At 37.8% G+C, this 14,185-nt stretch overlaps 1 protein-coding gene and 1 non-coding gene across 11 annotated transcripts in view; both read left to right on the forward strand.

Moving 5' to 3' along the window:
- Positions 1 to 14,185, forward strand: part of CEP295 (centrosomal protein 295) — a 43,597-nt gene that overhangs the window by 25,036 nt on the left and 4,376 nt on the right. For 7 of the 10 annotated variants that reach the window (XM_054191805.1, XM_054191764.1, XM_054191778.1 and 4 more), the window contains 7 exons: positions 5,331 to 5,437; positions 6,951 to 7,089; positions 8,655 to 8,888; positions 10,224 to 10,378; positions 10,641 to 10,800; positions 12,497 to 13,140; positions 13,897 to 14,070. In XM_054191805.1, coding sequence (XP_054047780.1) covers positions 5,331 to 5,437; positions 6,951 to 7,089; positions 8,655 to 8,888; positions 10,224 to 10,378; positions 10,641 to 10,800; positions 12,497 to 13,140; positions 13,897 to 14,070 — 1,613 coding nt within the window. The remainder of the gene's footprint in view (positions 1 to 5,330; positions 5,438 to 6,950; positions 7,090 to 8,654; positions 8,889 to 10,223; positions 10,379 to 10,640; positions 10,801 to 12,496; positions 13,141 to 13,896; positions 14,071 to 14,185) is intronic. The other 3 variants (XM_054191737.1, XM_054191754.1, XM_054191796.1) reach the window with 1 other exon arrangement.
- LOC128904690 (small nucleolar RNA U2-19) lies at positions 6,612 to 6,695 on the forward strand. The gene has a single exon (XR_008464606.1). It is a non-coding gene; the product is annotated as a small nucleolar RNA U2-19 (small nucleolar RNA).

Here is a 14,185-nt window from a genome sequence, read left to right on the forward strand (position 1 = left end):
GAAAGATCGGTGTATATAAAAAATTGTTTAAAAATACCATTGAGACAAAAAAATAGAAGGCTGAGTGTTATCCTTAGCTCAAAGAAACAACTTTTAAAGAATCAGCTGTAACAGAAATAAAAGTAGTACAGTAATGTAAGGATTACTTTAATTCTGATCTTTTCTGTTCATCTGTGAAGAGCTTTTATTAGAGATTACACTTTTCAGGATAGAGTGTGGCTGTGTGTGACAAAGTTAGTCCGATGCCATAAATTAAACCAAGTTGGTTTGGTTATCACAAAAAAGTTGTTTCTGTTATAAAGTGTTTTGTGAATGTTCAAAATAGTTTTGTTACAGGGTTATTGAAACCTACTAAGTGTGTTTTGAGTAGCTTGACTGGCTTTCTAGAAGGACAAAGGTGACTAGGCTCAGGTAAACAAAGGAAGTGGGTTACTAAGCAGTTTTTCAAGAGATTGGACTAACAAGCGGATGTCAAGGTTTTCAATTCCTGCTGTTTTTTCCCTGCCTGTACAAATTTAGCTTCTCTCCGGCCTTGGAGTAACTTTGACTCAAAGGTTCCAGTACTTTCAGTTGCATTGCACTTGCTTGTTTTCAAATTTCCTGCAGATTGAAATGCAGTTCATCACTGCTATAATCGAGAAATGCTGTGCCTGACTTGCTGGGAACTGTTACCCAAAGTTTGCAAAACATTGACTAAAGCAACTTGAAGCTTATTACAAGATGAAAGCATCTCGTCGTCCAGTATTGTTTTCAGTATCTATTTAAAATAAATACATTACCAAAGTTGCAAAAGTTTTCAGCAACTTTGCTACCTTAGCTGTATTACTTGTAAAGAGGCACATATATGTAGTGCTTACCTCCTGTTTTTGCTAGAAATGTCACTGCTGCCCCAAATCTTAAGATAACTTTTAGTTTAGTTTATGTTGAGACATCCTTTTCGATTCAATCAGGATTTACTAGGGATTGAAGCTGTTTATGAATAAGAACCTGTAAGCTCATTTCCTTTCAACTGCTTTCTTTAATTCTCAGAATACTCTTTTTGAAATATACCTATATTTGAACTTAAATCTTTTTGTCTTTTTAAAAAACAGTTGAAGAAAAAGCTTGTATTTTTCTGAGTAAGTTGTAGAAGCATTGCTAAATCAGCTGTTACCAAATTAATATGAATTATCTTCGTGTAGTGTCTTTTTACATCAGCCAGTATTATATATGAACAGTGCAATGGTTTATGTAAGAAGATTAGGAAACTTCATGTGAACATCTATATATATATTTTTATTTTTTTTTTAAAGCAAAGCTTTCTGTGATTATGTATTTAAGAGGATTATCCTCTTGAGCAATTCAACAACCAAAACTGTCAACAGTATCTTTGTAATTTGAAGGCTGTGAAGCACTCTGTCGCGCTTTTGGTAAGCAGTGTAGTATCTTCAGCAAGAAAATCTACAGTCCATGTTAAATGGAAAGTTTTTGAAGGGGAAACTTCAGGTGGATTTTAAGTTGTTACTTATGAGAGTAGCTTTGGTTATTTTCTAATTTGGGGGGGGGAGAGGGGTTAATATTTTTTGTTACTTGATTCTAACCAGAACGTGTTTGCAATTTTCCCGTGTTTTCAAGACTTAATTATATCTCTCAAGGTGAGAGCAAATGAGTGCTTTGTGTACGTGATCTTTGACCTTATTCTTTGAAGTTATGTTCTTGGTGGTTTTTGCCTTCAATTAAATAATGTGAAGCTTTGGAACCTAGGAGTTGTACTGCTTTCGTGATTACAGAACCACTAGGTGTGCACAAATCATATTAATCACAGCTCACATGCTTTTTCAAAATAAACCATTAAAGATAATGTAGAAGTTATACAGGTTTTTGAAAATAGAAATTTGGTAGAACTGCTTGGATACTTTATCAACAAAGGTGAGTCTCATTTTGTGTGAGACTTGTCCTTAGGTAGCAAGCAATTTATTTTTTTTAATTTCTATAGTGACTTGTATTTCTTCCAATTATTACAAGAAAAACAACTTTAACCCTCTAAAATTTAGAAACAGATATGTCTGAACCTAAAATGGGTCTTAAGAACTGCTGCTGGTTAGTGGAGGACGAATCCCTGTACTCGGTATGGAGTGGTTACAAGGGCTGCACAACCTGATCAGCTGCTTGTCAGCCAGAGAGTTCAGGTGATCATAGAACCATAGAATGTGTTGGGTTGGAAGGGCCTTTAAAGGTCATCTAGTCCAACCCCCTGCCATGGGCAGGGACATCTTCAACTAGATCAGATTGCTCAGAGCCTCATCCAGCCTGGCCTTGAATGTCTCCAGGGATGGGGCATCCACAGCTTCTCTGGGCAACCTGTTCCGGTGTCTCACCACCCTCATTGTAAAGAACTTCTTCCTAATGTCTAATCTATACCTACCCTGCTCTAGTTTAAAACCATTGCCCTCATCCTATCGCAACATGCCCTTGTTAACAGCCCCTCCCCAGCTTTCCTGTAGGCCCCCTTTAAGTACTGGAAGGCCACTATAAGGTCTCCCTGGAGCCTTCTCTTCTCCAGATTGAACAACCCCAACTCTCTCAGCCTGTGCTCATAGGAGTGGTCCTTCGGTCCTCTGATTGTCTTCATGGCCCTCCTCTGGACCCGCTCCAACAGGTCCATGTCCTTCTTGTGCTGAGGGCTCCAGATCTGGACACAGTACTCCAGGTGGGGTCTCATGAGAGCAGAGTAGGGGAGCAGAATCACCTCTCTCAATCAGTGAGGCTCAGATGGGGGTTGCTCTCTCTTGCCACGCCACTGATGTATGGCAAGATGAGTTAGGAACTTTGGACACTCAATATTTCTTCTTCTCAATCCCAATTTGGTTAAAATGGGGTAATAGAATGCAAGTTGTTAATATGGAATTGCAGAGTAACCCTACGGATGAGACAGGCAGTTTGATGGCATAAATCTAATTTCCCTGAAAAGTCAGCCTGAAAATAGTGACTAGATTTGATACATACATCTCTTTCACAGTTCTCCTTCATTACGTATCAACAGGCTTTTCTCTCTTTATTCATCTTCAACAGCCCCCTTGAGCAGTGTCCCAGATGTGATTATTATCTTCATGCATTGCTCTCCTTTACAGAGATATTATTCCAAGCATGACTGGGTTTTGTGTGATCCAAGCTAAGCTAAGATTTCGATTTCTTTTTAGTAATCCCAAATATTTGTTCATAATTCATTATTGTGACAGATAGTCTTATCCATCACCAATTTAGCAAACTAGTGTGGAGTACGCCTTCTTTTGTTTGTCTACGTGGTTGCGTTTGGACTAATCCCTGGGTTTATATTGCCTTCATTGAGTGGTTTGTCATTCAGTCTTTTATCTTTCAAATTACACTCTACAGTAATTGCTGCTATTTTACTGAAATTTCTGTTGAGACTGTGATATCCAGAATGGCTTTTTATTCTCCACACCCCTCAATTTTTAAATACAACTTCTTTGTCACGGTGTGGTGGCCAGGAGGTTAAAATACAGAAGTCCCATGTCGATGTCAGGAGGCTGTGAGGAACAAACACCTAGCGCTATTATTTTGGAGGGAGGAGAGAAGAATAAAACCCCCTCCTTTATGAGTCAACAAATACAGTTTTTTAAAGGATATTAATATAACAAAGTCATGAGATATGAGCATGTTGTATTTTTAATTAAATAATTTGTGTTATAGCATGAAATTGCTACTGTTCATCCCTTCTATTAATAGTACAAGAACAGTGCAGGTTATTACAGTATATTAATGAAACATTTGTAGCGTAGCTCTCCATAGAATTTATGTACAAGGGAGTATTAAATGTGTGAATCTCATCTCATATGTATCCTAAATTACTACCTGTCACTCTCATATCCTTTAGAAAATACAATCACTTCTTTCAGAAAAATACCTAATCTTGATGTAGAGGTGTCGGGAAACGGAGAATTCTTTGGTAGCTTGTTTCAGCATTTAGTTTTTTTATCAAACTTTTAAATAAATAGTCTATTTCCAGTTTCTGAATCTTGCAGCCATTTGTAGCCACTGCTGCTTGTTACTACTTTTTGAGTTTAGAAGTCTTTTGTGCTGTGCGTTTTTGCTCCTGTTGAGATACTTAAATACCAAGAGATGATATGATTGCAGTTTTCATGCTGATTCAAGGAATTTTCTTCAAGGCCTTGCTCATTTTCAGGATCCTGTCTCCTGTGTTCTGCTCCAAAGAAGAGGAACAGATTTCTGCAGCGTATCTAGACTCAGTCACACTACTGACACATCCAACCAAGGAGACAGGAAACCTAGATTTTAATTTTTATTTTTCCCCTCCTACCTGAATTAACTTTCAAAATATTTCATGTTGATTAAGATGTATAAGTATCACATCCTATAGATACTTCACTGGTGTTGCATCACAGAGGAAACCTCTCCCCCCTTTTTTATGTAGTTGGAAAAATGGAACAACTGGACTCCATCTTCCAGTAAGAAACTCGGTTTCATTTTCTACAAGGTCTGAACTAGTGTTCGGATTCACAAAATGTTACAACATCTGCCTAAATATAAAACCTTGCAAATGCTGGGGAGTTGAAACGTCTCTGTCACTAGCAGCCCTTGTAGAATTGGGAGAAAACATACCTGCCTGTTTAATTTCAGTTTGATATTTAGCACTTCTTATTGAAAATTATTACTGGAAATAAGAATACATATTTTAGAGTTGTTTTTTGGCAATTGATTTACAATCTTAGAAGAACTGTCAAAGTCCTTGTCAGCACTGAATACAGAAATTGCATTTTTCTGGTGCTGCTGTGGTGGTACTTTTATACAGCTACTGATCTTACATATTTTTATGTATAAGAGCATTATGGCAAAAGTGGTTTGGTTCTGTGGTAGTAGTCATGCTATAGTGAGGTAATTCAGTATCTGATTTCTCTGATCGACTTAGAATGTCTGCTTTTCTTTGTAATCATTGTAGAGGGCAAAAGATTTCCCCCACCCCAATTAAATGGTTGTAGTAACATTAGCAAAGCCATGTTTCATTCTGCAAAGCCAAAGTGTGAATTTATAGCTCTTCTTGCATGCTCTGCAGAGAGCAATCATGCTAGTTACAAATTTTAGGAAGGCTGATCAAGGAGAACCACTGGTTGCCAATTAAATTGGTGATACAGTGGAGCAGAAAGTATGTTGTAGGTGAGGATAAAGCGGTAAGGATGGGCAAAAATAGTGCTCTACAGTGAGGACGGCAGCAGCAGAGTATTACTGCCATCTGGTGTTCAAAAAAATATTGCTAACTATGAACTCAAAAGTTGCTTTCTATTCCTCATTGCTTTTATTACATTTGTGTTCAGCCCAGTCCCAGGATTCTCGAGTGGCTCAAGATTCACCGGTTCTTGCTGCTGAAGTTGGAGAGAGAGTTACAACACGTTCTGGACCATTATTCAGACTTGATAATACGGTTAGTCATATCAAAATAACCATATAACATAACTTACTCTTTATTTTGTGATGAAATCTTTCTGTCTCACATTGGGGGGGTAAAACTGGGTGCAGTATTCTAGATGCAGCAGTATAAGAAGCACCAAGTAAAGAGAGGTAATTGCTGCAGGGGGTCTGCTGGCTGCGTTCCTCTTCACACAGTGCAGGATTCTGTTGTCCCTCTTCTCTGCCAAGACTCCTGGGTCCTTTTCCACAGGGCTGCTCCCCAGGCAGGGCCCAGCATGGCGCTCTTCCTTCCCAGGTACTGGACCTTGCATTTGTTCTTCATGAGTTTTGTAACGTTCCTGTAGGGCCAGCCTCACGAGGGCCTTCTAAATGTCAGCCCTGCTGTTTAGGGCATTCGATGGTCCTCCCAACTTCTCCCAACTTCATGTTATCTGCAAACTTGATAAAAGAATGGTTTTGCCTCCCCTGGGTGATTGCCAAAGGTGTTAAAGAGGACAGGTCCTAGGAAGGAGCCCCATCACACTTCACTTGTTCCCCACCTCCAGGTAGAGTGTAACCCTTTAATCACTCTCCTCTGAGCCTGATTATCCAGCCAGATTTTTTACCCATCGTGTCGTCCATCCATCCAGGTTGTGACATCCAAACTGGAATAGAAGAATGTTGTGAGTGTCAAAAGCCTTGCCAAAATCAACGCTAGTGATATTCCCTGCTTTTCTCCAAAGTTCCCATAATTTTGTCAGAAGATAAAAACAGTATTTAAAAAATGCTATGTATAACGTATATATAATATCACTTTTAAATGTACATGTTATGTATATTTTTTGTACATGTTGTGTACATTTAGGTATATGTTAAATATATAAGGTAGTATATAATGAAAAGTGTAGGGAAAGGGTTTCTTAGTTTTTCCTAGTGTGCATTTTATTTTGGAGTTTGGGAAGAAATGTTCACATCTAATTCTTCAAAATTTGCATTCTTTGTTTTGTGACTCTGTAGAGTTTACTTCAAAATTAAGGAAGATAATATTTTAGTATATTTTGTATATTTTTAGTTTAATTTCATAGAACTACATTTTTAAGTCAGTTTCTTGTCTCTAAAAGGCTCAATGTTGCAAGTACTTGTAAAATTCCTGAGTTTTTCATGTATTGCATGTATGTTCCTCTGAGATCTGCAATTCTACTGAAGTGGGTCTGTGATGAGAAATAGCCAAATCTGACCACCAGAAGATAAAATTATCTTCCAGGTGTCATGATTTGTATGCAGTTCTGAGAGGCTTTATAATTATGTGTGTGTGTGTGTGTGCGCACGCGTGTGTGTATGTTGAGGGGAGGGGGCTGCTGGGGGGTGACGTGTCTGGGACATGGGGTGTGAATGTTTTGTACTGAGCAATGATGAATCTCTATCTGCCTGACTGTGCAAAACGTGAAGGCTTCTACACTTGAACTGAGCTCAGAATAAAAAGTGTGGGTTTGAAGTTTTCGTTCTGGCCATCCGAATACACAGTAATAGGTGTTATTTCATCCTAGGAACTACTTTCTAAAGTAGTATCCGCAAACTTAGGTTCAGAGGCTTCCGTGCGAGGAATACCCTGCGACTTATCTTCAACAATTTCCACTGGAAGCTTTTTGACTAGTGAAACGTTGGATGTAAGCCCTGTTGACAACGGTGAGTGTCTCGGTTTTGTTGTTGTTCTTGTAAAAGGAAAATTGTGTATTCTCTTTATTTTATAGCGGAATAGGTCTAACTCACTGGACAGAATTTCTTCTGAAATAAGGTAATGTGGAACTTCACTTAAGAACGATTACTAGGTCTTACAGACTTGAGTGTAGCTAGAATGTTTCATTATGTATTCATGAATTTTTTACTTTTATAATAATCTAAACTTATAACACATCTGCTTTTGGCAGAGAATGTTTTGAGTTTTATTAAGCAACTGTAACACTAGCAGTTTTCAAGTGGCAAATTCTTTTTAAAAAAACTGATCCCCAAATGATACACTCATGAAAGTTTTTTCTAATGAATATGTATCATAGAGTGTTACAGAGCTATGATTGTTGTCTTGCTGGTAAGAGAATTGTTCCAAAATCTGCTTGTCACCATAGTAATTCTTAATAACTTATTTGTAAAAATGTCATTTGAATGCCATATTGACTTTTAATAGGTTTCTGGGCAATACGTGTTCATACCCTTTTTTGCTTGCAGTCTGCCTCTTGATTTTGTTAGCTTTTCATAAAAATAAAAATAGTTCCTTTATAATATATATACTTGCTCCTCTGTATACTGACATTATCACTTGTCAGCATGGGAAGTGGGTTTGAAAGTTATTAGAATTTATTTGCTCTAAGGCTTAATATTGTGTTAATGTGACACATTTGATGTCATAAACAACATAGGTGTGTGTGAGTTATTCCGTGTTTATGAATCAATTTTTGAAGACTATGGTTTTTAGTCTGAGGTTTCAGTGGCTCATTTTAACCCTAATGTTCTAAACTGGTGTTATTTTGAGTAATAAACTTCATAACTCATGTGACAAATCTGTGTTTTATTGACATAAGAAAGCTAAAGCAAATTCTAAGGTCGTTTGTAGCTTTTCTTTTCTGTTGTTTTTTAGTTGTGGGAGGAAAATACCAAAGGTTTTGGTTATTCAGCTGCATGAATAAATTTTTCAAGTCTAGCTGTGTCTTCACTGTACGCTCAGTGATTAATAATCACCTTTTCTGATAGCTTTGCGCAATTCTTCTGTAAGCATATCGACAAAGAGGGGTTGGCGTGTGAACTAGGAACACGATTTCGGTTGCCTTGCCCCTCGGATTTCTTGTGTTGGTATTAGGCAATTTCTATTAAAGCATGAATAAAACTACTGCATGATGTCATACTTTATACTCATGATCACGTTAAAGGATTGACACATTTATATGCGATAGGAGGTAAAAATATGCTAGCTAGCATAAAATTATTATTACTACTTTTCTGATTTTATTGTTTCAGTATCTCCTCAGTCTAGATACTCTAAAAGTGCTAAGCTGTACTGACTACTGCCGAATTAGATATTATCACCTTGAACTTGTGGAAATTTGTAAAGTTTGTGGGAATGTTGACAGGACACAATTAAGGAAACAAAACCCCAGAGCTCTTTATGAGTGTTTCGGGATATTAAGCAGTGACTTTTCAGATGACTTCATGTAAGTGGTTTATTTGCAAAACTGGGAACATCTGGCTTCCCATTTCAGGATTGTCTTCTGATAGTACGGAAGATCGAATTTTGAGAGAAACAGCAGCTCGCCCTTGGAACTCCTTGCTGCCTTTTACCTTGAAGCAGAGGCAAGAGAATTTATCTGGAGTATCTGGAACTCAGTTGCCCAAAGGAGAGAAGTACCTTTATAAAGGAAGTCAGATACAGCCGGTCTTGAGGAAACGTACTGGAGACTGGAACTCTTACTCAGAGGACAATACATGTTTCCAAGGTATTTGCCATTTTAAGGCATTTTTGTGCTGCACTCTAGTCATACAGAACGAGGAGGAGTTTACTCAATGTTATGTGTTAGTCTGTTTATATTCAATTTACATTTTAAAGTCAATAAGGACTGTACGTGCAAGAACTGCTGGTTTGATATTGTTCGTGCTTTGCTTTACCTATAGGTCCACTTAGCGTAGTGTAGTGCAAAAAAAAAAATAAAGATTGTCCGATCAGGTATCTGATCACAGTCTAATTTTACACAGCTTCCTGCTGATGTGGCTAGGCTGTTCATCTGTGCCAATTTTATCGCTTGTTTGTGCACAACTTTCCCTTCAGGAAGGTAGAGACAATAATATATAATACTTCATTATTCACATAGGGTCACGTCGTTGATGAAACACTGAATAACAGACTGGTGGGAGTTCTGTGCTCTCTAGAAAAATGTAACAATTCATGAAAATAAGAGTATCTTTATTAGCTCTAATGAAGATAGTGCCAGTATTAATTTGAACCACTTCCCCCTGGAACGTTTGAAAACCTAGAATCATAGAATTAAGAGATGAATCTCGACTAGGAAGGACTTCTAGTTGTGTGATCCGTATTCTCCTTCCTGCTCACAGCAGAGCCAGCTTAGACCAGGTTGCTTAAGGCCTTGTCCAGGCAGGTTCTGAATATCTCCAAAGTCAGAGGTCCCACACTCCCTTGGGCAACATTTTAGCAACTTTTTTTTTTTAATTGTAGCCAACCAGAATTTCCTGTGTTTCATCTTGTGTCCGTTATCTCTCTTTCTGTCACTGAGCAGTCTGAAGACTGCATCTTCTCTATGCTGTCTCGTAGGATGTAGTAGACAGCAGAGATTTCTGTACCCCTTCTCCCACACCCCAGGCCTTGTCTTAAGATTGAACAAACTCATTTTTTGGTTTCTCTTTGAACATCATGTGCTTCATCCTTCCTTTAATCGTCCTTGCGGCTCTTCATTGGATTTCCTGTCACTGCATATTTTGTACTGGGAAGCCCACGCTGCTTCTGATGCAATCGCACAAGTGCTGAGCAGAGAGCTTATGGACTTCATCTTCCATTAAAAAAAAATAAAAATTGCATCAGTGTAGCACTTTCTTGCTGCTTTTTGTACCTGCATTGTATCAGAGTGAAAGAAGTAGATGCTGTGGAGATTTCTTTTTAACAAGCTAATATTCGTATACTTGCAGAATTCTATATAATTTATTTCCTGCCTATAGAAGCAAGGTGTGATGATATGTCCTGTCCATTGTTTGGTTTTTTTGAGCGGGGTGTTTGGGGGAGGGCTGTTTGTTTGTTTTTAAAATAACCTCTTTTCTTATAGCTCTGGCAGCTGAACCTGATTTTCCTGAAAGAGAAAGACATTTTCCGAACTTGAATCACCAGCGCTTTCAGCCTTTGGAACCAAGCCTTGACTTTGATACTTCATCATCCTGTTCTCAGTACAGAACTTCACAAGACAGTAGAGAATTTAGCAAGGTACTACAGAAAAACTGTGATGGAGGGAAGTGCTTTGGCTTAAGATTTCTGTAAGATTTAAATGTGTAATCTCTATACTATCTTCTGTTTAGCAGAAACACAATAATAATCTTTGGTATACTTAGAACTTGATATACTTAGAAGCATTTTTGCTAGTTGTAGTAGAAATGTGATCCAAAAATAAAATACTACCTTTAACTTTTTATCTTTCATATTTCTGAGAAAATGAATCTTAAATAAGATTTTTTTTCTCTGCCACTAGACTTCAGAATTTTCAACAAGTCAAGATGTGTCTACGTTTCTGGAAGTGGGAAACTGCAGTTTGAATATACAAAGAAGCAGTCTGCCTTCTAGTCTTGAAACAGACGGGACAAACAGCGTTACAGCAGAGGAAGAGTCTGTTAACGAAGATGTTACTCTGGGTACGTAGAGCACAGGCCGATCAGTGCTTTCAGAATCAACCTACTGCCGGGATGTGAATACCAGCCCTTAAGGGGGGGTTTGCTGTGCTGAAACTGGGAAGGAACTTTTCACTGCTCTATCAGCTCTGCTTTGAAATGCCTTAACTCTGCTGCTGCGCTCTCACACGCTGTCTTCTCCACCACCTTTAATGGTAATTACATTTTGTGAAGTTGTGTGTTTCCTCGGCAGTTATGACTTTAATACAAAAGCAGACCTGCATATTCACATAACGTAATGGATATTATGTTACTTATTGCTTGTGCAGTAATTATGATGTTAGTGAAGGAATATCAACGCTGGCTGAAACTGTCAGTTTAAGTACATTTAGAAATGTTTGTTCTTGCATATCCATCATTTTGTAAGTTTGAGGAAATTAAGGAAGTTCCATAAATTGATTATTTTTTTTGAAGTATATGTGTTAGAATCTCTCTGATTTTACTCATTTTTCTTTTATACATTGTATCCTTCAAAAAATTTTCCACTGTTAATTCACACCAATAGTCATTATGCACTGCAAGCTGTGATATTTGCTCTGATTATAGAATTGCTTTATCTATCTACAAAATAAAGGGGGAGGGAAGAGAGAGGAAGGAATAAACTTTTAAATTACAATGTAGTGATTAATTTAATAGATTAAAAGTTCATGATTCTACAGCAGCATTAACTGCAGCTTATTGCAGGAAAAGTATTATTATTTCTTTTAATTTTTTTTGCAGTTGAATGTAAATTGACTTGATATTTCCTGTATTCTAAAGGAAAGGACCGATCTGAAATTCCAAATGCAGCTAGTAAGAATCTAAATATTTCTGAAGCTCTTATTTACCAAGAATCAGGTGTTTCAGCATTTTAAGGTGCTCCAGCAGAAAGCTGAACAGTAACAGGAAATGCAGTGCTATTTTTTCAGTAATAGATGTATTTATCATGTAAATGTTCCTGGTCAGTTATCTTTGGTTTTTGCATATATATGCATCCAATTTTTGGAAACACAGACTGTTCATGTTTAAAGCTGCAAGCAGCTATTCTGTATCTATTATATTTCTCTTTCTCGCCAGCATATGCTGTACTGCTGAAATGCCTCCCCCGTAAATAAAATGTTGACACACGATCTTTCTCTTTTCCAAAGGTCTTCTGGAAAAAAAAAAAAAAAGAGTTGTGATTTATATGTGTACGTCCTAAGGGAAAGGTAGTTTAGGGTGCAATATGGTAATTTGTAGGAACAGCAATCATTGTTCCGATTTGGATGGTTTTTTCTACTTTGAAGAGCTTCTGCCCAAGTGATGGTGTTTTTGGATTGTTTTCTTCCTGTTTTAGAGCCTTTGTTGGATGCCCAAAAGGAACTCAGCTTCCATTTACAGAGTATAAATTGTAAAATCCATTGACTTTCCATGTAGTTACGTCAGCACCATCACGAAGTCTGTCCCTAAACATGTTCTAAGAAGCAACAAAAAGTGTTGTTTCTTCAAGTTCTTTTCTGTGCAGTCATCGTTTTATGTAACGATAATGACTTGAAGAAACTTAAGCAGACTTTTTTTTTTAAACAAAATGTTTCTGGACTACTTATTATACATTATTAAAAAGGCTCATTATGGAGGGACTTTTGAAGGTTGAAATTCTGTTGTGTTAGTTAGAATTTTGACTCTTGATAATTTTTTGAAGCAGGATCTGAAGGATCTTTTCACCCACTGCAATTAGAATCAGCTCTGAGCGATTGCTGTCAGAACGCTGATCAGCCAGAGGACCTCAGTGCTGCGTTACAGAGATCTTTTGAACAAACCCCTGGAACTAAAAAACGGGGCAGTGAGAATTGCATTTCATCTGCCAGAGAATACGAAGAACTGGCAAGAAATATGGAATGTATTAATCTCCAGTGTTCAATGGCAGAGCTGCGAAATGGAAGTCTGAATCCACTGGAAGAGCAAAAAGCATTTTATCAGCTAATTACCACACCAGTTACCGTGGATGAAACTTTCCCTCAATGCTTACTAAAAGAGACACTGTGTTCTGAAAAAATGCCTGTGGAGGCATTTGATAAGAAGTATGTGATGCTTCCTGAAAAATCAGTTCACGTACATGAAGCAGGTAAAGCCGTGGAGCTGGACTCTCAGTGCAATACGAATATAACGGAGCCAGACCAAGGTTTTCCAGAAGCACAGAAATCTTCGAGGGTTCCCAGAGAAACCAGCCTGGAAGACTCAGACATCCATTTACAGGCTGTCATACAACAGAATGGTTCTTTCCTGGAAAGACATGAAAAACACTCTAGTTCTGTGCCTAAAAGCTCGTGTCGTATCCCGGTCTGGGTGAGTACAACAGATTTTCAAAAGCAGGAATTTGGGTAGGTTTTTTTCTTGGGTTTTTTTTGTTGTTGTTGTTGTTGCACCAAGTTATTTTAGACTTTAATATTGGAAAGCTTGGCAAATGTTGATTTTTACAATTCTAGTTTGACTTCCATGTTTCCTGGACTTCTGCCTTACTACTTCCTTCAGATCATAGCACTGAAATAATTAGCAGTAGCTAAAATGAGCTGGAGTTCCCACAATTGTTGGAGGAGCTGTAACGTCTATTGCCTCTCCCTCTCTTAGCATCAGTTGGTGTAGCATATGCATCCGTGTTACATGGCAGAACGTTTTAGAAGCCTAAAGGAGGTAAATAGTTTAACCAAAGCATAAGCAAACTTAATGAAATAGCTTTGATGACGTGTTTAAAAAAAAAAGTTTACTCTAGAACTAAGTAATTTAAACTTGAGGTGAGTGGAGCAGGGGTGGAGTTTTTGTTGTTGTTTGGTTGCTTTGTGTTATTTGGGTTTTTTTAACACTGGTGTATAAAATACTTTGCCTTGGATTGAGGTTCCAGAGTTCACGTACATCAAAACCTCGGGCAAAGCGCTCTCTCTGTATTTCATTTATTGCCTGGGGGCAGATTTTCTTTCTTCTGCATGTTGAATGAGCCTCCTCGTTCTGACAAGGTAACAGCTGTTCCTGTTGCTGGAAAGAGTGATTTATTTTTTAATTTTTTTTTCTTCCTTACACTCATGTCTTGTATAATTTATTTTCTAGGAGACTGAGTCAGGGCATGGTATTATGGAAGAACCTGAACTCACTCTGATAAGCTCAAATGACATCAGTATTGCAGAATCAGACGTTGAACATCCTAACCCAGAGAAGATTAAGGAGGATAAAATCAATAACCCGGCACGCGTGGATCAACCCGAATTTAATGTTTTTACCGAGGTGAATCTTTATTAGCTAATGTAATTCTGCTTTTAACTTAGTCTTAATCATAACAGAGAGAGGCCCCACTGTAGCAGTTAATCCCATTGCAAAACGAGAGAATGTTAGAGTTACC

The sequence above is a fragment of the Rissa tridactyla genome, chromosome 1 (genome assembly GCF_028500815.1).
Source record: "Rissa tridactyla isolate bRisTri1 chromosome 1, bRisTri1.patW.cur.20221130, whole genome shotgun sequence".
Classification (NCBI taxonomy): Eukaryota; Metazoa; Chordata; class Aves; order Charadriiformes; family Laridae; genus Rissa; species Rissa tridactyla.